The following is a 23,927-nucleotide window of genomic DNA, read 5'->3' on the forward strand; positions in this document are numbered from 1 at the left end:
AGCAGAACTGTTCACCTCCATGAAGGCTCTGGCAATACAGTGCAGTAACAAGCATCCTTTTTTCACTTGGAATTCTGAACATAACTAAAACCCCCAAACTGATGGCTTTCACAGCCAGCACACAGGTTCCGTGAGTTAGGCGCTAATGCCTGTCGAAGTACAGCTTCAACAAAACGTGTTTGGGGATCAGTGGAAGCGGTGGCGTAATGGGCTTTGAGAATTCATACTTGGATCGATTCCTAAATTCAAGGAGGCAGCAGAGCAATGAATGACTTTCATTAAAGAAAGGACAGTATCACTCCAGTGCCCTGTAGACAGACACAATCCCAGTCACTGTCAAACTAGCATCATTCTTAATAATGCCATAGTCCTCTGCAGCCTTGTGGATAGCAGGACTTTGAAAGGTAAGTATAATTAGCACCACTGAAAGAATCAATACTAGTTACGAAGAATTTCAGCAAAATATATAGTAAAAAACACATGCCCGGAACACAGTTATTTTAGATAAAAGGATGAGAAATCAGTGCTTTGTGCTCTTCACATTACACATAAGCATTAGAAGGTGCATTGGAGCTAACAGCCATACTCTTAATGTAAGTATTAGTTCATTTATCTAATGCCACTAATGTGGGATTCAGCTTGCAGATTAAGACACCTATATTTAGGTGTGTACGAGACGGTGCTTAAGCTAAGCTCCCATTTTGAAAAAGAGACCTAGGCCAGGACACAGGACTCTAAACAGAGGTGTCCAATGTCTTTTTAGATGTAGAGTATGATGCCTGCCTTGATCAGGATGGCTTGTGTCCCCTTTAAGTTGTTTTCTATGTGCTCACTGTGCAGATGCCTCTTCTACTTTAGGAAATCTTGAGCAGTATTAGACACTTATGGTCAGGCAACTCAGCGAGCCTAGGGGGGCTTGAAAAGCTGTGTAGGGGGTCAGCAGAGGTATCTATCTGCTTTCGAATAAGCTGAACAGCTCTCTGGGTTTCATTAACTGAATTAACTGTGTCTCTTCACTTAAGAATGGCAGTTTAAACCCCAGGTTCATAGGCAGACAGCTTAATGCAGATATATCAATCTGTAAATCCTAACATGCAAGCTGGATCCTATCTTTGCTGCATTTATCTAAAAATGCAAGAGCCACAGTAAAGCTACTTAAGCAATACCATTGCAAGCTGGACAATTTTATTTTTATGCACATGTAAGGCACAGAACTGTCAGCTGGAAACAGGCCTCATTCACCTCCTTCCTTCATTTTTTTGCCTTCACCTTTATGTTCCTCTCTTCCAGCCTTTACTGCTTTTGTAGTTGAATTGTGTTGCTGTGTTTCAGCAACGTGGCAATAACTGCATTGCCCTCTCCAACAGAGGACAACTGTTTCCTCCGTGACAGCTGCCAAGTTGCTTTGATGCATCTCTTATTCCTATGACTGTGTCAAAAATTTGAATCTAAAATTGCTGAAATGTCTAATTGACAACAAATGGAAGGCACTCTTAGACACAGGCTACTTTCACTGTTCTAAAACTAAATTACAGTGTATGACCCCAGGAGAAAAAGCTGTAGAGTAAACCCAGCAACTCCAGGGCTGGTGGGAAGGAAGGCAAACAGTATTTGCAGTGCAGTTTTAAGAACAGTATTTACATTCAGTTCAAACTTCCCTGAGCTTCTATGCAATGGCTGCTGGCTCTGCTTTAAAAGCAAAGCCAAGGGATGAACACACCATATATTTTGTAAATAGGTTAAATGTCACACCACGGAACTTGTTCCCTAGCGTGGCACTTCACTCTTCCCACCGGATATAAGTAATAAATTCACTAGATCCAAGCAGTCCAAAGGAGATTTAAAAGGTGATGCTCCTAACCAGACAACCAGGAAGGGGGAGCCACTTTTTGCTAGATAAACCTGGAGAAGATGGAATTTCTGATTAGATATGTTTCATTAAAAATCTTTCTTTCACAGGTGATCTTTGACACTTAGTCTTGCACATGGTTCTAATTTCAAACAATGCGCGTACTTCAAATGTATCTTCTTCTTTCCTTATTACAATCTTGAGCTTGCCTTTCATCATTTCCTTGTAAGTGTTAAGCCTTCGGTTCAAACTTAGCAGGGCTAAAAGAATCATAGAATCATTCATAGAATGGTTTGGGTTGGAAGGGACCTTAAAGCCCATCTAGTTCCAACACCCCTGCCATGGGCAGGGACCCAGGTTGCCCAAAGCCCCACCCAGCCTGGCCTCGAACACCTCTAGGGATAGGGCAGCCACAGCTTCTCTGTGCAATGTCTTCCAGTGCCTCACCACCCTCATAGTAAATAATTTCTTCCTTGTATCTAATCTAAAGCTACACTCTTTCATTTTAAAGCCATTGCTCCTTGTTCTATCACTACATCCCTGATAAAGAGGATCCCCACCTTTCCCGCAGGCCCCCTTTAGGTACTGGAAGGCTACAGTAAGATCTCCCCGGAGACTTCTCTTCTCCCGGCTGAACAACCCCAACTCTCTCTGTCTTTGTGGCAGAGATGCTCCATCCCTTCTGATCATCTTCTCGGCCTCCCCTGGACTTGCTCTAACAATGTTTTCAATGTTTCTAATATTTTCCTTTTTTTCCTCAATCTCTTAGAGATGGTGGCCATCACATTACTGCTCCAATTCACTCACGATGTTTGATTTCCTTTTTTCTCTAGGTAGTCCCAAAGCTTCAGTGTTAGATTTGAAGATTTTTTTAGGAGAATATAAAGAAAGAGACTACCTATCCCCACAGCAAACACATTCACCAATGTGCTGGCCAGCTTACACTGCCAGCATTTCAACATCCTTCTTTCAGCCTTCAACAACAGGGATTTGCAGCAGACCTGTCCATTCAGACAGCGTCGTGAATTCCAGCAGTTTTGTATTTTGACAGCTGCACCAAGCTCTTCACATGCCTCCATTTGCTCCTTCTCCTCTGTCCCAGCATACGCAAGCTTTGTTTCAAGGACTGCAGTGGTGCATTTCTTTTCTACCCACCATTGCTCACCTCTGATTGAACCATCTTCTCTTACCCATTTGTCAGATTTTCAGACAAACATCTTGATGTCTGGTCCTATGTTCTTACGTTTCACAGATGCTCCCCATGCACACCAACAGATATTTAATTGAAATTCTTCAAATTCTTTAAAAAAGATTCTGACTCTGATCTGTACTAAAAATATCCTCCCTCCAAAAATCCATCATGCTGAGTGGTGAAACCACTACCAGCATCGACAGCTGATACGCTAGCTGATTTCATCATCTACTCATTTCTTCCCTGACACCCATTCTTTGTCTCATTAACAGACAAATTCCTTCCTTTGAAGGAAGATACCTTTTTCTCTGTGTTTGAACAGCCTTTGATGTTATGAGGTCTTACTGCAGGATAGGAAACAGAGGTGCCATCATAAAACAAAGGCTGCTTAAAATAATAAATGGACTCTCAGTCAGCATGGCAAAAGCAAAGCAGTAACACAGCTTCCACAGATGGTACCAGGGGGTAATTCTCAGATGCTCTCAGAACGTCCCTTTTTAACCAAACTGGGCCCTGCAAGGCATCGACCAATTCAAACCGAAACACTTTCTAAAGCAAGACTTACTAAACTCTCATCTATATGCCATAGCTTCTCATCTGTAAAACATCTTCATATTGTTTTCAAAAATGTGGCCATGAGTTGTACAATGCATACGCCTTGCAATGAGATAAATGTTCTTAGCCTGCATGTACACTTTGAAATGCTCCGCCATGGTTATCCCTTGCTAAGATCTTTGTGAATTAGGAAGGCAGATGTGACAGGAATATTACCTATTGTTAATAAAGTGAATACATGAGGGATTTTTTTCAGTTCTAGAATCAAGTTTTGTTTAAACATTTCCTTGCGATCTTTGCAATCCAAATAATGTTACAATCCAAATAATGTCTGTGGAAGAGAAAATGAAATTGTAATCGCCCAGTTTACTTTCAGCGCCCGAAGGGCTAGCAGCAGGAATAGTTGAAAGCAAATGGCTGTGCACATATGCAAAAGTATGCAAATGTATGCACACATTACAGATATACATAAATTTGTCATGTTAATAACAGAGGATACAAAAATTGGTTCCTGTAATTCTGTAGAAATTTGTTTCATGAGGTAAAGGCATCTTCTGTGGGAAGGTGTTATCTGCTCCGCACTGCATAGCTTGAAATTTCCTCCCTGCACCAGTGCTGTTGGGGCTCCGGCAGCAGGAGATCCAGTATTCTGTCTCTAGGCCTGCAAAAGGAGCAGCAGGTGCCTTTTAAGCGCTGCATCTCACAGGTTTATTAGCCATAATAAATAGAGCACTGGTGACTGGTCTACATGGTTACGCTACAAATTGAGCTACATTGGTGGTACCAACGATGGGGAATTACAGAAAGTAATCCAGTGTAGACACAGCACTTGATTAAGAGAGAATGAACCACCCATGTCTAAGCTGTTAGAAGCAAAGCTTAATTGATAACAACATTGTCTCTCTGTTCTGTGAATGAATAATCAAATTTCCTGGCAAAAGACTGCAAGCAAATTGGGCAAAAACACAGCTTATAGGGGATGCAGGTAATTTAGTTATTTTTCTTCTAGTGAGGGTTTCTCCTAATAGCACGCATGCAGCTGTCTGCATGTTATCGTACCCAGAACTGACTGATCTAATCAAGATAATCTTCAGAAAAGCATTCTGAAATGAATGCCTGTTTAAGTGGTTATTCTTTCAGTTCTCGGCTGTCAGGGCTCCTCTGCAGAGGCAGCAAGAGAAAGGTCACCGCACAAGAGAGATCAGGAAGCATGTGCAGATATAAAGGTCCAGATTCACTATTATTTTTAGATGTCTGACATACGGACACGCTAAGAAAAGAAAAATTACTCTGCGCACAGAACCTCTCCAGCTACAAACTGACATCCTGGAGAAAGCGCTTTGAGGAAACAAAGCTGTAATTCGGTCTCCCTAAGTTAAAGCAGGTGGGAATTTAATGGAAAAGAAAAAGGGGGCTCCCCCTATCCCTTCTCCCATTAACACTGCCAAACGCGGCATATCCGTTCCGGATTTCTGAATGTTCGACAGCCTGACTGGAACGGTACAAATGTCCTTTGCATATGTGCAGTCTGTGCAGCATCTGGATGTGTCAGACCTATTGTGCATGCACCGAGGAGCCAGCTTGCAGATGTGCAGTGGACCCAGCAAGTCCCCCATGTGTCAGGCTCACTGCGCATTTGCTGTGTAGCATATGTGACAACACACTCTCTGGGATTTTCTTGTCCAAAATAGAAACCCTAAGAGTGAACTCCCACATCACCTGATGGAGTATCAACCACACGGCTGCACATTTTCCCCTTTCGGATTAGGATTATACCAATTCCTGAAAAGTAAGTGCTCTCCCTTTCTAGTGTGATAGCATCCCAATAAGCACAACAAAAAGAACTCTGTTATACAGTTATATGTATGTGTTTTTATGTATGAATATAGCCAATGCTTCTACTGCCTCCATTGAGCACTGAAATGGCTTTATATAATTAATTCCGTTAAAACCAAAATTCCAATTTAAATTTAATCATTTCCATTTTATGGAAAACTCAGGCGGAGGAAGATAACAATGTCAGACAGAGGGAACCTGACTTAGCGCAGCCCCACGTAAGAGGAGAAACACAAGCAACACAATCAGGTTTTGATGCAGATTTCCTCTAGAGTATAATAGCAAATTTGTTTTAAAATGAAAAGGGTATGGGTGTCTCAGAGGGGTCATCTTTTCCCAGGTTTGTCTTACCCTGACAGAACAGCAAATCCCATGGTCCTTCTAGCCATCTTACACTGTGTCTGGGCCGCCTTGTGGGAGCACGGACAAGCACACAGTGAAGAGCGCATGTGTCCACATGGCTGGCAAGAGAAAACCCATTGTTGTGGGGGCCTGTGAACCCTCTGCAGCCTTGCTACAAACTCAGGGAGTAGGAACAGACTGTCTGCCTGCCACCAGCCCCGGGACATCCCCAGAAGGCAAGATGAGTGTCTGCTGCAGGGCACAACTGCACTGGCACGGCTTGGGTCATGCCTCGCCTGTCTACGCTGTGGACATGTAGCCCTGCAGGAAGTTCTTCCACCAGTCTGCTCCAGCAGCCTGATGCCTGCTCCTAGAACTTGGTCTGCTTCTGAAGGGCCTGGATGCAAGCTGAGTTTCTGCGCTGGTCTCTACTTGAAAATAGCGTGGAATTAGGGGTGCTTAGACTTTTACAGCTTCCTCCTGATCCTGATGGGCTTGGACCTCTCCAGAGCTCTGTAAAAAGGCAGTGCCAAAAAGGGAATTAGAAACACATGCCTTCCTGTGTTTCAGCAGCTTACTGTACGGAACCTCTTCCAAAGGATCCATGGCATGGATGCTACACATTAACATGTTCATATGTTACTGAAACTGATGATTCCTTCTCCTTGTCACCCCTCTCTCAGGCAGACAACAGGCGGTTACAGCCTTCCAGATACGGCTGTCCTGCCTTGTCATGGGCAGCTCCTCGTCTACCTTATTGATGCAGGTGTCTACCAGAGGCTTCCAGATGAGGCACACTTACAGACAGGTACGGACTGGAAAAGATGCATTCGTGGTGCTCACCAAAACGAAAATAAAAGAGAGGCCGGTTTCCTGCCGTGCTGGCTGCTCTCTCTCTAGCGGCCGCTTCCCGGATGTCACAGACACCAATGTTGGCAGTGCGGAGCATTCTTCTGGCAGCTCCTTCACTGTGTTGCAGTCTACACCGTACTGCGGCAGCTCCATTCGCTGCTGTAACAAGTTGAAAAAAACTAATTAATTCACGTTTAGTTTTTTTACATTTGTTACAGCAACGAATGGAGCTGCTGCCCCCATGCAGTACAGCACACACGCACACGCACGCACAGACACTACAGGACACTCACGGAGCCAATGGGGTCAATGTTCCACTCTGCCAACATTGGCGTTAGTAATGTTAGCAAAGGTGCAGCGAGAGGACTGGGTGTCCAAACAGAGGGGAACTGCCTTTGGATTTCCTTTAGCTTCTTGAGTGCGGTCACAGAATGAAAATCCCAGCCCTTCCCCGATGCCTTCGATCCCAGCAGAAGAGCTGTGCCCATTTCCATACTGTTTGAAAATCTCTCTAAAACTTCTCTTCCTCTTTAATAGCAAGATCTAAGACCAAAGCTTGTAAGTTCTTGCAGTTCCCCATGAAAACAGATTACAACAGAGAATCAAATGACTAATTTGGTCATCTGCGTGATTGCTCAGGTATTAACAGAGGCTTATAAAAGGCAGCCTCTGTTTTGCTATGCTAATTCTTCTTAGAGAGGATTCATCTCCCCCTTCCTGGTGAGCAGGGACCTCAAGCCATTCAGGTGAGTAAGGTCTTAGAAGGAAAATACCAAATTGCACTGTTTCAGGTTTTGTCCAGAAGGTAACACAACAAAACAAACAAAAACTACAAAGACAGCAAAGACCAAGCACAAATAGTATCAGTTTCTGGAGGAAAATACTTAAATACAGTAGAAGCTAATGTCTTTAGCCGTCAGCTAAATGACTGAGCTTGATGGATGTGCAAGAAAACAGCAGACAGTATTTCAAAATTCCTTTCCTCTCCATCCTATCATAATCTTCTTTCACTCATCCATGTCCCATATTCCCAGTGCAGGATTTCCTGGGAACTGGTAGACGGGTAAACATTCACCTTGTTTCCTCCCATCTTTAAAATAGCGCTAGATCAGCTACATCCTCAGTCCTGACCTCTTCAGATTATTGAATGGATCCCACTATAGGACTGACTTCTGTAGATCTCTCTGGAGAGATCCTTTCCTTTACGCTGGAAAGCTTTAGTATCACACTAGAGACCTTGAAAGATAAACCTTGGAGGGTTCTCCACCTTCTCTCTTTCATCATTACATGCATGATGAATCCCCAGCAGTCTGAGACAAGGCTACAGATCGACCAAAAGACTACGAGCTCTCTGGACAAAGTTGTATTTTCTTCTGTGAAGAAAAAAAGGTAAAACTAACTGTACAAACAAACACTGGTACCAACCACATCACTGTGTGGAGGATTACAAGGAGGTAACACTCTCCTCATAACACAGTTTATCTAAGTACGTATCATGAGAACATACTGTGAAGACTACCGTATGTCTGATAGTTTGGTCAGACCAACGAGTACCCAGAAATCTAATAATTGCATCTCCGGGATTGTAGCTTTGTTGATTTGATTAGTTTCTTTCTGTTATGGCTCACAGTGGTTAAGAAACTTCACAGTCACCCTCAAATCAGGCATTACTACTTCAGAAAAAAAGATGTGTCTGTAACACCCATCTCTTTTGTGGAATTTCCATCAGTGGAGAAGACCAAGTGAAATCCAAAGGCACCAAAATACCATTCTGCTACGGAGCTAGCTAATATATATATACCTGAAGAAGAGAAAACAAGGCAGTACCTCTACACACAGGTAGTTTAAATAGAAAACTATCAACACCATAAAGGAAGAATTTTGTAAAAGAAAAAGTGAACTAGTTCCCAGGCCTGCAATAAAAACAGGGCACAGAGGACTGCCAAGTGCAAGTGGAGCCTCCATAAGGTCAGTGAGTCTGCACAAGAGTGTGTGGCACACTCCAGTGGGATCGACACAAAATAGAGGCCTACAATTATACATAAAACCAAATATTCAGCTTCATGATTCTGTGCCTGTAAAGCATGAACTCTAAAGAGTTCTTTTCTTGTTTCTGATATAAACATATTGGAAATAACTTCAATGAAGCAATAAATTATTTGACATTCAATTTAGTTTGAAGATTTTCCTACACTTTTTGGGCAAGTACATGCAACCCATCCCTGAATACAGAGACCAACTGTCTATAAAGGATCCGTTGCTTATTCGCAATAGGACAAGCTGAAGTGCAGGGATGTTGCTGCTCTCTCTAGTGTCTTCAAAACAGAGATCTGGGCAGGAAACTCAGAAATGGAGGAAGGCACAAAGCTATAAGGTCCTCTTCTTCCACTCTTGTGGATACATCTCTTTAGAAAGCTTTACATGGCCTAGGTCTTAATGAGCTAGGACACCACATTTTCTTCTGTAGTTTTGTGTTACTTCTAATAAACAATGCCTCTCTAACGAGCCTAGCCTGATGTTATTTTCCAGACATGACCGCCAAACCCACAGCAACGTATGTAAAAAATGTACACACACATCAAAGCGGACATATATGTATGTAAATATACATTAAATGGATGGAATAAGCTTTTTCTGCATAACAATGGCTTCATTTCTGTCACATAAATTTCTTCAGAGCTGCAGATTTTTATTGTGGCAACTATCAGTACGCTTGACATCTTCATATATCGCAAGCACAGATAAACATACCAGGAGGTTGTGGCAGGTAGGCCCCAATTAATTTTGATCTCTTCTTTTCATATCCCTTCTGTGTGATGTCACCTGCCAAGAAAATAAAAGGAAAATCAATAAGACGTGGACAAAGTCAGAGTCTAGCTTCTTCATGGCTGCACCAACAGCTTAGCCACCACTGCACTGTTCGTCTGTCTTGACAATTATAACGAACAAATGAAAGCACAGTATGATCGTTCTACCCAGAAAAAACTCATTTACGCCAGAACCCTTCTGACAAGTAAATACCCAGCCTTGATTTATTCCAGCACTGGAGTCCAGCAGCAGAGTTTTAAAACCATTTTGATATGCTGTCACACAAGCTTTGAAAAGCTACAATGACCTTCATTAGGTTAATAAACAATGGATTATATGGAGTGCGTGGGCCCATGGTGGCTGGCAAAACACATTGCTGATTAGCATTTTTTGTCATTAATGGGATTTTCCTAATCAAGCATGTAAGGCACAGCTCTATGGCAAATGCTGCTCTATCATTTCTGCAGTATAAATGTTTAGCCCACTTCTAAGCAGCAATGAGAGCAACAGAAACATAACAAAACAAATCTACCAAAGATCCACTAGAAAATGGTAGCATAAAGACTTTTGTCTGACTTGCCAACAGAACCTCTAAGAAACCTTGAAGGCAAATGTTTGAATTTCTTAATTTCTATTAATATGACCCTTCGCTGTGTTTGCAGTTTCTTCAGGTCACTTTTTTTGTATAATGTAAGGATTAAAAAATATTTTTCTGTTAACTTTTTTCTAGAAGAAAATGATGGATACTTAAATACATAGAACAAAACATATACTTTTAGTCTTACTAGAGTTCAGGAAAGGCCTGATCATTGGCTACAGTCCTGGCTCTGGAGCTCAAGACCTGTAGCTAGCAGTTAAAATACATGTTCAAATGTAATTCAGATATCCAGATTCTTCTTTCCAAATGCATGAGTGCATGTGCACACACATATGTGTAAATATTAAAATCAATACAATCTCCTCCGGATGCTAAAAAAAATAGACGGGTTTTAAAATCATGAGATTTTAAAAATAACAACATATTCCCTGCCCTTTCTGTGAGTGTATCTGTTTTTGTGAAACTTAACATGCAGTTAAAGTTACAGCACCGAACTTGTACATTTGTAAAAAGCTGAGAGCTTAGGAGGGGAGAAACCACGAAAAGAAGTGGAGCTTCGGCAGTAACGTCCAGGCAGACACAGCAATGTGTGCCTGAAACCACGAAAAGAAGTGGAGCTTCGGCAGTAACGTCCAGGCAGACACAGCAATGTGTGCCTGCTCAGGCTCCCCCATCCCAGTGTTCAACCTTCGCCTAAGGAGACCATTGCTAAGAGGACTGCATACTCATTTCCATCCCAGCCACTCCGTTCTGGATGCCAAATTAGCAAATGTATAGAGAAAGCTTTCTGTGGGTTGGCCTGAAGTCGCTAACTAAATCTAAACACCTTCAAATGGTAGCAGTTGTTCCTTGATGAAAGATCCCTTCTGGGGGATGGTTCCAACAAGCAAGAAGGAGGCAAGAGTCTCCCAGCCTCTCTGCCAGTGACCCGAGCCAACCTCTCACCCTGCATCAAAAAACAGCATTTAAAATAACACCTACCCTGTTCGCCACCATATCTCAAACTGCTCTGCAGTAGAAGTCAGCTAAAATATCTGTGCTTTTAAATGAGGAAAGTGAGAGTGAAGCACCTCAGATGATAACTGTCCCATATTTACCCAAAGAAGAAGTGGTAGACTTGGCAAGAGGACCTATGTTTTTAAAGTTCAAACCCACTGTCTCTTTAAGCACAATTATTCCCTTCTTGAACATTTCTGGCATATGTTCTAACCAGTGAAACAAGCTCCCTCTCCATTACAATCTTCAGCTTCTCACAAAACAGACAGTAACTATAGATACTACTTCATTAAAATGTTGTCATTAAAAATGTGTTTATTTCTACCTGAAAATTATAAAATATGAACAATTTTTTCTTTTCAGGTTTTGCTAAACAAATTACCATTCATTTCCTGTGCTCATCAATACTGAACGCTTATGTATTTCGGGCACATCTTAATTTGAATAAAAATCTGTTATTATTATTTTATGATTGCTTTTAAAGGAGCAGAGATACCCTAAGGAGAATTACAGCTCCGTTTGAGTATGTACAGGGTGGCAATGCCATTTTAAACACAAAGCTATTAGCAATAGGTGCTCGACTATTGCTTAGTCTTCCACACACGTGGTAGTACATATACATGCAAATCGATAGCTTTCTATAATTGTGCGCATCATTGCCCTGGCAACCAAAGCTAAAAAAAACTGTGAAAGCAAAATACAAAATCAAGATAGAAGGAAGTCTACTGCATCGTATAGTCTGGGGCAGTACACAAAACCACTTTATCAAGATTGCGCTTTGTATTTTTTAGGTAGACTGACTTCATAATGTACACAGTAACTGATTAACCATTAAAATATTATCAATATATATATAAAACTAATGTATTTCAAAACTATCTTGAATTCACTTTGAAAGCTCTACATATATACTGAACACAGATCACCAAAAGTTAACTTAGCTTAAATTGTTCTCTTATAAATTGTTATTCACCCAGTTTTCTATACAGAGTATTAACACCCTTGGTCTACATCCTCCATTCCTTTGCAAATTTATGCAATAATTTTACCTCTATCATATGAGAAGTATTCCCCTTTTTAGTTAGGCTCACCAAGCTCATGTTCTTCCACAGTATCATATCATGAATTCAGGCTTTGTTCTTGGAGAATTTGAATGGGATTACATGGACTAGAGTTCCTTGCCATAAGAATACAAGATGTACAATACCTTCCCATTTTTAACTAACTCTTCTTTTCTCAAAAAGCCAGTGGCCCCTCAGGACTTTGCTGCACGCTTGCAAAGTCTATCTCCAAAGAAAGAGGGCAACAGCATCTCATCCCCGATGTCTTAACATTCCTCCCATGAGCAGGCAGTACCTGTAGGTTATTTTATTTACTACAGGAACGAACTCTTCAGAGGCCTGTAGACCTCCTCATTACACCAGCACTCTCTAGCATTCTTCTCACGGCACCTTCACCTGCGTTTGCGTGGCATCTCCAAGCCGTGTGGCAGTGCCCAACAGAACATTGTGGAGAGGCATGCCAGTAGTATGAGCAGGAGGCGAGACTGGCAGCAGGTTGAAGGGAAAAGGCCAGGTCAGGGATGGAGGCAGGAGGAGAAGACTCCAGCGTTAAGGAAGTGCAGGGGCTGAAGGAGCATGTGGCTGCAGGGAGCTCTGGGGATGGCTCTCCCTGGGACAAGAAAACCCCTAATTCCTGGAAATTTAGCAGCTGCCTTCAGCCCTCTGCTCTGCCTGCCTCCTTCCTTGGCTCTCGCCTCCCTTCAGGCCCTGTCTCAGCTCCCGAGTCCCCTGCCCTGCTCTGCTTCTTCTCAGCTCCATCCCACGGCCTGTCCCCGGGCCCTCTCCCCTCCTCGCTCCCTTCCTCCCAGGCTGCGTTCACCTCAGTGCACCCAAGGCCTTCGGCCTCCTGTTCACATCAGCATTTTCCAGATTCTTCCTCAGGACATGCTGCTCTCCTCCTCCTCACCTGCACTGGTGATGTGTCAGGTTTCTGCCATAGGAGGGGCACAGACCCTGGGGCAGGAGCCGGAGAGGAGCACAAGCCTGGGAGGAAGCTGCTGGGGCAGGCCTGAGCTCCTCACCGGTAACCAGGTAGTACATTTTAACCTGGATTTTTTTTCCCCATCCGTATTTCAAACTGACTGCCAGGGACTACTGAACAACGGGCATGCAGCACGCCGACCCCAATCCACAGAACGAGTTCATTTGTTATTTCAAATCTTCCAGAGTCTTTTCAGGCACAATGGGAGAAAACGCCAGCTCCGAAATGCAAGGGGCAGCACAAATGGAGGGCCAGCCAGCCCGCCAAGGAAGAAGATTGCCCGGTCGAGCTGAATACAGGACCAAGGCTTTGTCACTCCATAATCCTATTCCCACCTCTTTATTTGTGGTTTGTGCCTCGGCACAAATTGCAGATGGCAAAGCTCTTTTACACGGGCACTCACTGATAACAAGTATTTTGTAGCTATATTTAGCAAAGCTGCGCTCTATTGTAAGTTCACTCGACTATGCTCCCCACAATGGTTACTGTTTGCGTGATACTCTCCATTTTCTTGGAAAATTTACGATATTTACTCTTTCCTTCAACAGTGTTAGATTTCTGCCCTTTACAAAGATGACCAGGCGCAGCTGGGGGAGGCGGGTAGAGGACGGTAAGGACCGCACACCGTCATCACCAGCGAGGAAGGAGCTTCAGGCAGCACAGAGATACTCAGGGTATTCCACACTGCACGAGGCATTCTCAGGAGATGTGCACGTAAACGTTGAAGTTCCTCCCATTATCCTGTCCCCCCCTCCTGGCTCCTCAATGAGACAGCTGCCCCTGTTTACACTGCATGTCCTAGACTACAGACTGATCATGGAATTACAGCTTAAACTGAAAATAATTAAAACGTGCACTTTAGGTAATCGGCAAAATATTGACTTTTTAATATTTGCTGGGGGAGGAAACATTTCATTAAACACGAAAATACTTCCACGAGAAAATATCTATATATTAACATCCTTCTTTAAAGTTTTTTAATGTTAAAAGCTGACAGCAGCTAGAAACACTCTCAACATCAACAAATAAGATGCTACAATACTTCCAAGAAAGTAGACTGCCTAAAGTAAATAGTATAGATATATACTACTAGATATAGTATGAAAGTTTCCTTTTCAACTGAAATGTTTATTAGTTGATCTGTTGTCACTTCCTGAACACAAACATGTCCAGTCTTGATGGACTGTTACCAGGATATACAAAGTAAATTTATTCAAGCAAAAGATAATTGCATTATGCAGAAGGAAAAAGAAAATAATAATAATAATAATAATAATAATAATAATAATAATAATAATAACAACCTAAACCTTTCCTTTTTCCAGAAAGTTGCAAGTACTTATTACCATTCTCAGTCTTTTTGGACACAGCACAGGTGAAAAGCAAATGATAATAACAGGAACCACAATCACCTTGTTATTGCAGTGAACACTCAATTTAATGTTCAGTGATCTCAAAGCCTGACTGATGCTGACGGTTTCCACTACACACGCATGTTTTGAAATGAAATTTCAGACTGGGACTTTGAATTACTTTCAGGCACTTATGAAAAATCTGCCACAGGAAATAATGCAATCAATAATGCCTCTCCAATACACCGACTGAAACAGGTCGTTGGTGAGCGCCTTTCCTGAGCCCATGATTTTCTGCCCTCTAAAGATTCAATTTTCTGTAAGACTTGTTTATTGCTGATGACTCAAGTTCAGTGTCAGCATCTTGGCAAGAGGGATTTGAATGAAACAAAGCTCCTCATAAAGAGAACTGTGACTCATTTACTTCTCCCACTCATGATGCAGTCTCCCTGTCTGGTCTCCCAAAAATATGCCCAGAGACAAAGGATTTCATTTTGGATGGTGGAAGTATAGAGATATAAAAACTGCACAAATCTATTTCATGCAACTTGTACATGAACACAAAAACACGTACGTCAGAAGCTGTTTTCTTCTCCAATATCTTTTTTAAAAGATGCTCAACCTCACTCACAGCTTAAAAAAACAATCAGAATTATGGGGAAAAAAAACATCAATTTATGGCACTGGTCAGGTAAATTAATGGCATTTGCATGTTTTCATTGCAAGCAGTACCATAAATTACACTCCTGCTCAAATGTCTTTAAGAGGAATACACTATAGCTTAAAGGTTTCAATGATAATTTCACCCACATATAGCTGAATTCTCTCTTTCCCCAAGGATACATTTTGTTCCTGTACGTTGCGAGCAAAGCAGAAAATGGCTGAATTTCAATGACAGCTAAGGAAGGGTGTCTCGTGTACTTTATAGCTTATGTTTTCTGATGTGGCTTCTAATTCAGGAAAAAATGTTTAAACAGGTTACTCCATTAACAGACATAATAAACTATATTAGCACCGCGAAAATAACACAGAAACAAGGTATTTTCAATTTCAAAAGTATTCCTGTTCAAAATAAGTACTTTCTTCCCATTCTGTGGATATAGGAATTAAATATCTGCCATATAATCTATCCGGTCTTAGTTTTAATTTGAATTTGACATAATTAAACAAGCAAGGCAGTAGTAAATCATTTTACACAGAACATATATTTTTTTAGTATGTCCACCTTGAATCCCCAAAGATCCCTTAATCACCTTCCCCACTTACTTTCTGGTCTCAAAGTCTTCAGCACATTTTTCCAATACCCAAAATACGCCTGGACTTCAGAAGAAAGAAAAAACCACCACCGCCACCAACAAAAAAAGCTCCAAAAAGAACCCCTAAAAACCCAGTTCAATCCAACGAAAACAACCCCGCTGGATTTTTTTCACTCCAACCCTCTGCTCTTCTGCCAACCCGGCCGCAAGCAGAGATTGCCAGCGGCATGGCGCGCCGCCAGCGACCTGGAGGCCTCGCTGGAGACCCCGTCTCTTCGGAGGCCACAAGTGTGTGGTCCCCAGCCTCCGCCGAGCTCCCCAAGAATGGCATATTTGTGCAGCGCGACTTTTATGGCCTGGATTATTGTAAAGTAAACAGAGACCGGTCTAACAGTGAAGGTTTCCATTCTCAGTGTCAGAGTTTATTTCATTATTTAAAGCTTTAACAAACACTTTATATAATGAAAGCAATCCTTGCCATTTTTGGAATTTTATGGCTGTTGGGACCCTTCATAATGTTGTTTTCCTTCCTTTATTGCTTTATAAGGCTTATAGGGCACCCTTGAAGTGTATATCCTTTTTGCAGCTGCTGGAAGCTCATCTTTCATCTCTCCACTCGCTTTCCTGTTGCCTATGAGGCACTTGCCTGTTCTAGTTATTCTCCCTGCCTCTAACGCAAACCTTGCAGAGTCAGATCTCGCTGAAGATGAAAATAAAATACAGTTCGGAAAAGTACGCCTAAGGAAACATTCCTGATAAATGTTATTTAATAGACAGGCTTTGTATTTCAAGTTAGAAATGTTCCCCGAAGAAAGATAATTACAGCAGTAATTCCACTTATTGTTATTTAGAATTTACAGTTCAGAGAGAATCAGCCATTTCCATACCGAGTGTGCAGCACTGTGCTGCCTACTTCACAGATCTCTGTCCTGATTCTTTCCCAGCCCTGAAAACGTCTTGGGGAAAAAAAATACACAGGAGGAGGAGGAGAAGGAGGAATACTAAAGGAGGAACACATAATAGCTATATGAAAAAAAATAGCAAATACATTATCTGAACCAGTCTGCAAGTATACTTCCTCCTCTGTTCAGATGAATACAGCCAGGCTTTCCAAAAGGGAAAACCTGCAATATCTGAGTAAAATTTATTAATAAGTAAATTTCTTTTTTTGCTACATCTCTAGGAAGCAGCCTATGAAAGTAACCCTCCTGGTTAGGACCTTGTATTTTTAACTATTTATTTTTTCACTACTTTGACCATTCTTAAGCTTAACCAAAAAGTCCAAATGGATTTATCTTTGGAAGAGAGTGCAAATCTTTCAAAAAGCAACAGATTTCTAAACCTGTCATCCACAAATTTGCTTCCAGTATTTTAATGCAACAAAGTATGACTTCTGAATATGCTGGGAAAAAAAAATATATATATATATATATATTACCTGATATATTACAACTTTCTCCTTTCTGATTTGGGTTCACCATATAGCTTTTGCATTTGAGATTAGTTACGCTAATCAATAATAGAAGTGTTTCAGCACTAATAAAAATCACTTTATTTTTTCCTACTGAGGGTTAAAGACATTATGCTGATTTAAAAATAGGTATTTACAGCAGTTGTACTATTATATTTGTATGCCAAAATGTCCAAATCTCTTCCCACAGTTTTTGTAATTATAGAACCTCTTCTGGGCAAAAAAAACCCTTCATGCAAACACAAATTTCCACGTACTTTGACAGCTGGACGCAAATGCAGAAATGCACAGATTTCTTAACTACCACTGGGAAACTGAAGTAGGAACACTCCTTTTCAAACTATTAGAAGACCGCTAATGGTTGTGGAAGAAAATTGAGGAGTTGTAAGTAGTTGTGAGCAGGGACTTGAATTACCATAACGAGTGACCATAACAGCTTGAAAAACGCATCACTGGGGAGATCATCAAACTCAATAGTCTGGTCTACTATTTCAGCACACCATGTTTTGTTTTATGACACAACGTGATTTTGAAGAATTAAAAGAAACTATCATTTATAAAGCAAAAACAAATGTTTTCCATTTCAATATTCACTTTTTCTTTTTTCTGTTGAAAAGCTCCAAAAGCCCAAGTGTAATAATGTGAACCATGTTATATGGTGTTCTAGAAAACCTCCCTAGATCTACAAGGTCCAGCTAGCAACTCACCTAATAACCTAATCCACACCCATTTTACCTCAATTCCAACTATTATGTTATGTTATGTTGTTTTGCCAGTCAATAGTAACTCAATTTTTTTTTTTAAGTTTCCGAGCAAGAGTAGACCAACTTTGATTTCTTTAAAAAAATAAAAAAAAAATTAAAAAAAAGTGAAGTACAGAAACACATTAATTTTCAAAGAATAAAAAAACCTGAGAGACCTCCTCAGACACTCAATCCAACATCCTGCTATGCAAGAACAGCAGAGATCAAAGTCAGCAGCCTTGCTCTTAGTGGAGAGCATCTAGTAACAACATTAAACAGTCACTTACATCTTCTCTTTTGGTCTCAGCAGATTTTTAACTACTCTGGGCAAAACAAAACTGCCTTATTTAGAGATTTAAGTCCCCTTCTGAGTGCCATCTGAGACACAGTTATCTAAGGATTTACTTAAAGGGTGAGATGTTGGTTCAAATCTCCTCTGGAGGAGGAAGCAAGTTTAGTTTTATGTGCTTTAACATCTAGAATAATAAATAAAGGCATTTGCTTCAGTGCTATTTTGTGAGACAGGCTGGAGACGGTCCAAAGTATAGAGTAAGTCATCTAAATTTCCCCAAACCACACTTCTTTCTGAAGTATTTCTTCTTGGCTTATGTTCTTGCTAAGATGTCTGTGATGGACCCTAATGTTATTTTACTTGGGAACATGGGTTTCACTAAGCAGCAGAGCACTTACAACTTAGATGGTGCAGGAATTAACATTCGGGTGCGTGTTCTAGATCTAATCAATATTTTCTAGACCCACATCCCACAGTCCAAAGAACCCAGGACAGTTATAAATTTGTGTTACTCTTCTACCTCTCATGCAGTTGAGAAGTAATTCAGATATTACTGCTAGACAAAGAAAATGCCACTCTCAGAAATTTCTGAACTGTAAAATGCAGCACATGCATATTTATGCTCACTTTTCTGGGCAATTAGTTTATAATTTTGTTCCTCAGAACTTCACTTTAGCACAGCATTAGACACTGGCTCTGAAGCAGATCTCCTGAATTATTACTTCTGTCCCAGTGCCGGTCAGTGACAGACTGCTGGCAGGGGAGGCAGAACAGGGAGGCTGCAGGAGGAATACATGGGGTAACATCAAAGCAACGCCTTCACTGAAGAAGCATCGTGGAGGGATGGGTTATTCATAAACCTCTTTGCTCACTTTCACTTGAGGAAATGCTGACCTCCCATTTTACTAACCTGATCCTTCAGAAGGTCTTAAAAGGTGTCAGACAGGCACAGGGAAACTTCTGGGACACTTAGTCCAGTCCCCTGTATTGCACGAGAGCATGTCAAACCCTCTCATAGAATAATTTAGCTCCAACTTTTTCTTCCAGCCCATTATAGCACCCTCTTTACCTTTTTTTTTTTTTTTTTTTTTTTGGGGGGGGGGGGTTATAAATCATTCAGATAGGTCTGTAAGAATTATCTGACTATCTTTCCCATTGATTTGAGTGCAAGTAGCTTTTGCACCTCTAGTTTACAGAAATTTCAAGGCACTTCTACAAGCCAGATGACGATCTTTTGAAACTGCAAACCCCAACTATAGCTCTACTTCAATTGTTTGACTATTATATTAAAATAATCAGGTAAAATGAGATCATTTTTTACAGCCATGAGTTCTTCATGACTTGCCAAAAGTTTAAAAATAGTTGTATGTTCTGTTCAGTCAACAGGTGGTGATGAAGGCTGCTGATGACCATATCAAAAAATATCTTTTACTACCCTAATTAAAAACCATTGTTCTCCAAACTGTTTCCAAAAGTTAAAGGCTTCCATAAATGTACACCTCCTGGAATTATTTATTTTTCTACTAATCTGATATCACAGAATCACAGAATGGTTGAGGTTGGAAGGGACCTCTGGAGACCCGACCTCCTGAGGGCTAGCCTTGGCAGTGAAGACTGAAGCAAAGAAGGCATTCAGTATCTCTGTCTTCTCTTCATCCTCTTTTGCCAGGGTCCCTGACCTCTTCAGTAGTGGGTACCCATTTTCCTTAGTTTTCCTTTTGTTATTTGAAGAAGCCCTTCTTGTTATCCTCAACATCCCTAGCCAAATGTAATTCCAAATGGGCCTTGGCTTTCCTTTTCACATTTCTGCATACTCTGACAATGTCCCATTCATTCCAAGTGGCCTGTCCCTGCTTCCACCTCCTGTACACCTCCTGCTTAAGTTTAAATTTTGTCAGGAGTTTCTCGTTCATCCATGCAGGTCCCCTGTCCCCTTTGCTCAATTTCTTGCCCATAGGGATGCACCGTTCCTGGGCCTGGAGGGATTGATCCTTGAATATTAATGAGCTCCCTTGGACATCCCTTCTTTTTAGGGCCCATTCCCATGAGATTCTTCAAAGAAGGTCCCTAAGAGGCCAAAGTTAACTCTCCTGAAGTCCAGGGTAGCAATCTTATTGCCCTGCTTCCTTCTCACAGGACACTGAAGTCCACAATCTCATGGTCACTGTAGTCAAGGCTGCCCACAACCTTCGCATCTCCAGTCAGTCCTTCTTTGTCAGAACAAGGTCCAGCAGGACACCTCTCCTTGCTGGCTCCTCCACTACCTGTGTCAGAAAGTTATCTTCCATGCTTTCCAGGATTTTTTGTGCCTGGCTATGTTGTTCCTCCAGCAGCCTTCAGGGTGGCTGAAGCCCCCCAGGAGAACCAGGGCCTGGGACTGTGAGACTACTTCCAGCTGTCTGTAAAAGGCCTCACCTACTTCCTTCTGATCAGGTGGCCTGCAGCAAGCACCCACAACAGTGTCACCCTTGTGAGTCTGCCCTTTAAACCTTACCCGTAAGCTCTCAACCCACTCATCGCCCTCCCTGAGGCAGAGCTCCAGACATTCCAGGTGTCCTCACACAAAGGGCAACTCCGACACTTCATCCTTCGGGCCTGCCTTTCCTAAAAAGCATGTAGCTATTCATGACAACATCCCAGCCATGTGAGTTATCCCACCACGTCTCTGTAATTGCAATGAGATCAAAGCCCTGTGACTGCACACACATCTCTGTTTCTTCCTGTTTCTTCCCCATGCTCCGTGCACTGGTGTACAGGCACTCCACAGAGGTATTTGAACATGAGGAAACTAAATATTCACTGTAAATAATCTGCAATTCAAAGCAAACAGATTTTTATTTCAGATCTTGACCCATATCTGGGCCTCAGCGGTAAGGGGGATGTATGTGGAATGAATTAGAATAGAATAGATCTATCTCCAATTATAAATATTAGAATTTACCTGTCCTGGTAATGTAGAGTAAATTACTTTTGTCTGTGGTCTTAAGAAATCAAAACAATTAATCCTTGTTTTACAACCTACAAATGCAATTTAGGCTGAAATTTTAAAATACATTTTGTTGACTGTTTATTTGGTACAGCAGCCTGATATGATAAAATGAAGAGCTAGTTAAAGGCGTCTGCAATACTGGGACTGCACTAGGTGTTAATAAGGTACCCAGATCACTTCATATTTTCTGTGTAAAAAGTTACACTTGAAAGCTGTTGCATGAATTGAACCCAAGTAATAAAATTCCACTTTTAAAAGAAATAACCTGAAATGTATTCGTGCCATTTTCCCACTGCGTTCCAAAAGGACCTCAAACAGCAAGATGAATTAAGCACACATCATCTGGTTACTCAACTCACTTCCAAGTGTGTTACTAAAGGAACAGAAAAGCCTAAAAGCAGCTCACTGTTCTCCTGGTATGTGGGCAAAGTGTTTATGAAGTACTGAAAATATGCATCCGTTGACTTGAGGACTTCTATTACCAAAAGGCTGACTCAGATCCTACTCTCTTAAGCCGGCAAAACAACTCAAAAGGAAAAACAGTCGCACACCTTCAATTACCTCAAGACACAATCAATGCGCCTGTTCTCTGCAGCTTTCACAATATTTGACAATTCCATTTTTTGCCTGCTGTAGCACCTCTGAAGGCTCCTAAAGGTCTGTAACATTTTGATAGACCTGATGTGACAGCTCATACTGCTGTTAGCACGCAGCAGCTGTTCTCATAGCCGGCATTACCCTCTAGTGACGGGGAAATACGGCACTTGGAGATCTGCAAGTTTCTGCTAGGTTTGATGCACACACTTCTATACAGTTTGGAAATCAGATTGCTGTACTCTAATCTTTCTTTTTAGAGATACTTTTTTTTTTTTTGATAAATTTCCAATTTACAACTACTCTTGATCAGGATAAAGAAATTAGCTGTGGTAAACCGGATGTGGAAGCATTGTCTTTTCTTCATGAACTCTGAGTTCATTATTAATTTCACATGTTAATGAGGTTAGTCTGTGATTTCTGTAGCCTATTACCTCAGATTTCAAAAATAATAAATTTTACAAAAAACAAAGAAACTGCGACTTTTACATCCTTGTTACATTCTCTCATGCAAATGCAGATCTATTCAAAAGGAAGCCGGAACTAAATCATAGCTATACTTTAAATAAAAGTAAACAAACTTTTATTAGAAGCCAAAACTAGCAATGCCTTTATAACAGGCAGATGCTAGCAAATGTCATTTCCCACGTTGATAAAGTTCAGCACTTGATTTTGGCTTTCACAGCAAGCCAAAAAGCTGGTGGTTTGAAGTGGAAGTTTTGGAGAAAGACTGTGAAGAGATGTTTAGATCAATATATCAAAACAGATACTGCTCTGCTCTGCTTTTCAATTGTCATGAGCTGACAGGTTGCTAATTATTAGCACAAATGTTTCTTAATTCACTGTTTTGCACATATTCCTATTGTGGCTTACCTAATGTTATGACTCAGCAGGTAGAACAGCAAACATGCCAGCCTGACGATCAAAGGAATACCAATAATGTCCCTCACAGAAGCGATCAGCCCACTTATTTTTATAGTTAACCCCGCTTTATACTTTACAAGTGCCCATAAGGACTACTTAACCCGTGGAAAAGCAACGACAGATGTCATTCATATTTTGTTGTCAGGTCCCAGCTGGGAAGTGGACTAGCAGAGCGCAGGAAGGTGGGCATGCTTTAGAAATCAAGAATACCACAATTAAGGTACGATTCACAGGATATGCCCAAAACACTGACCTTCTGGCATAATTCAGCTAGCAGGTACTTGTAGATTGTTATGGACAGAAATGCACGTGACCTGCATGCCCACATCAGTCATCAGCTTCCAAACCTTTACATGGAAATTAAAGATCCTCAGTCCTGCAACTGTGCCTTCAAGCACCCGTTTGGCAGCTCCCAGCAGGCGTGGACAATTGTCCAGCTTAAACTCGACAAAGCTGAAGGTGAAGTATCAGCTGAAGTGGTGCTTTTGCTAGCTGACCTACACAGCCAGACCCGTACATCCACAGACCTTTTCTCACCCTAAGTCCACACCAGCAAAGAAATACGCCCACTCACATCAGCTGGTGCCAAGGTAATGTTTACAAATAACTCAATAATCCTGAGGTAATATGCACAAATCACGCTTTTATTTAGTTCTGCATCGTTCTTATTCATCCTTGATTTATCCTTTCCTCAACTCTCCTTCCCAGTGGGCTCTGATTGCTGTAAGTCTGTGTCTGAATCACATTTTCAGGGATTTTCATTCTTTTCTTCTTCGCAAACCACCAGCTTCAAGCCAAGGGCGGCCTCACAGGCCACACTCAGAACTGATGACTCTGCAACTGCATAGCAAAGGTCTTTAATCACCCCTTTGCTCTTTAGTACTCATAAGGCTTATCATCTATTTTAATTTACCCTGATTAATCATCTGCAATCCCAGATATTGCTCATCCTAACATCTTCATTGCTATCCCTCTAAAGCCTTCTACACGTGAAGCTCACATCAAACCTCGTAGCTGCTCCACTACAACACAAAGTCTGGGATATTTCACTGGCTGGCCCCCATAGAAATGCCTCACAGTTTTCATCTGACTTCAGAACTACTGTATATTTTACTTGTGAGATGGTAAATTTATGGTTTCTTATCACCTTAGTACCACAAAGCCTGACTCCCTGTCTGAACTTCTCAGTTCTCACTACAACCTTCATTTTTATAATTCAAACACGGACAGAACAA

General features: G+C 41.4%; 1 protein-coding gene across 6 annotated transcripts in view; it reads right to left on the bottom strand.

The window, feature by feature from the left end:
• DIP2C (disco interacting protein 2 homolog C) overlaps positions 1-23,927 on the bottom strand; it is a 317,670-nt gene that overhangs the window by 137,201 nt on the left and 156,542 nt on the right. For 3 of the 6 annotated variants that reach the window (XM_066991456.1, XM_066991457.1, XM_066991455.1), the window contains exons 2-3: positions 9,378-9,449; positions 6,618-6,785 (exon numbers count right to left, since the gene is read on the bottom strand). In XM_066991456.1, the coding sequence (XP_066847557.1) occupies positions 6,618-6,785; positions 9,378-9,449 (240 nt within the window). Of the gene's footprint in view, positions 1-6,617; positions 6,786-9,377; positions 9,450-15,689; positions 15,845-23,927 lie in introns of those variants that run through there. The other 3 variants (XM_066991459.1, XM_066991458.1, XM_066991460.1) reach the window with 2 other exon arrangements.

Source organism: Anser cygnoides, chromosome 2, assembly GCF_040182565.1.
Source record: "Anser cygnoides isolate HZ-2024a breed goose chromosome 2, Taihu_goose_T2T_genome, whole genome shotgun sequence".
NCBI lineage: Eukaryota > Metazoa > Chordata > Aves > Anseriformes > Anatidae > Anser > Anser cygnoides.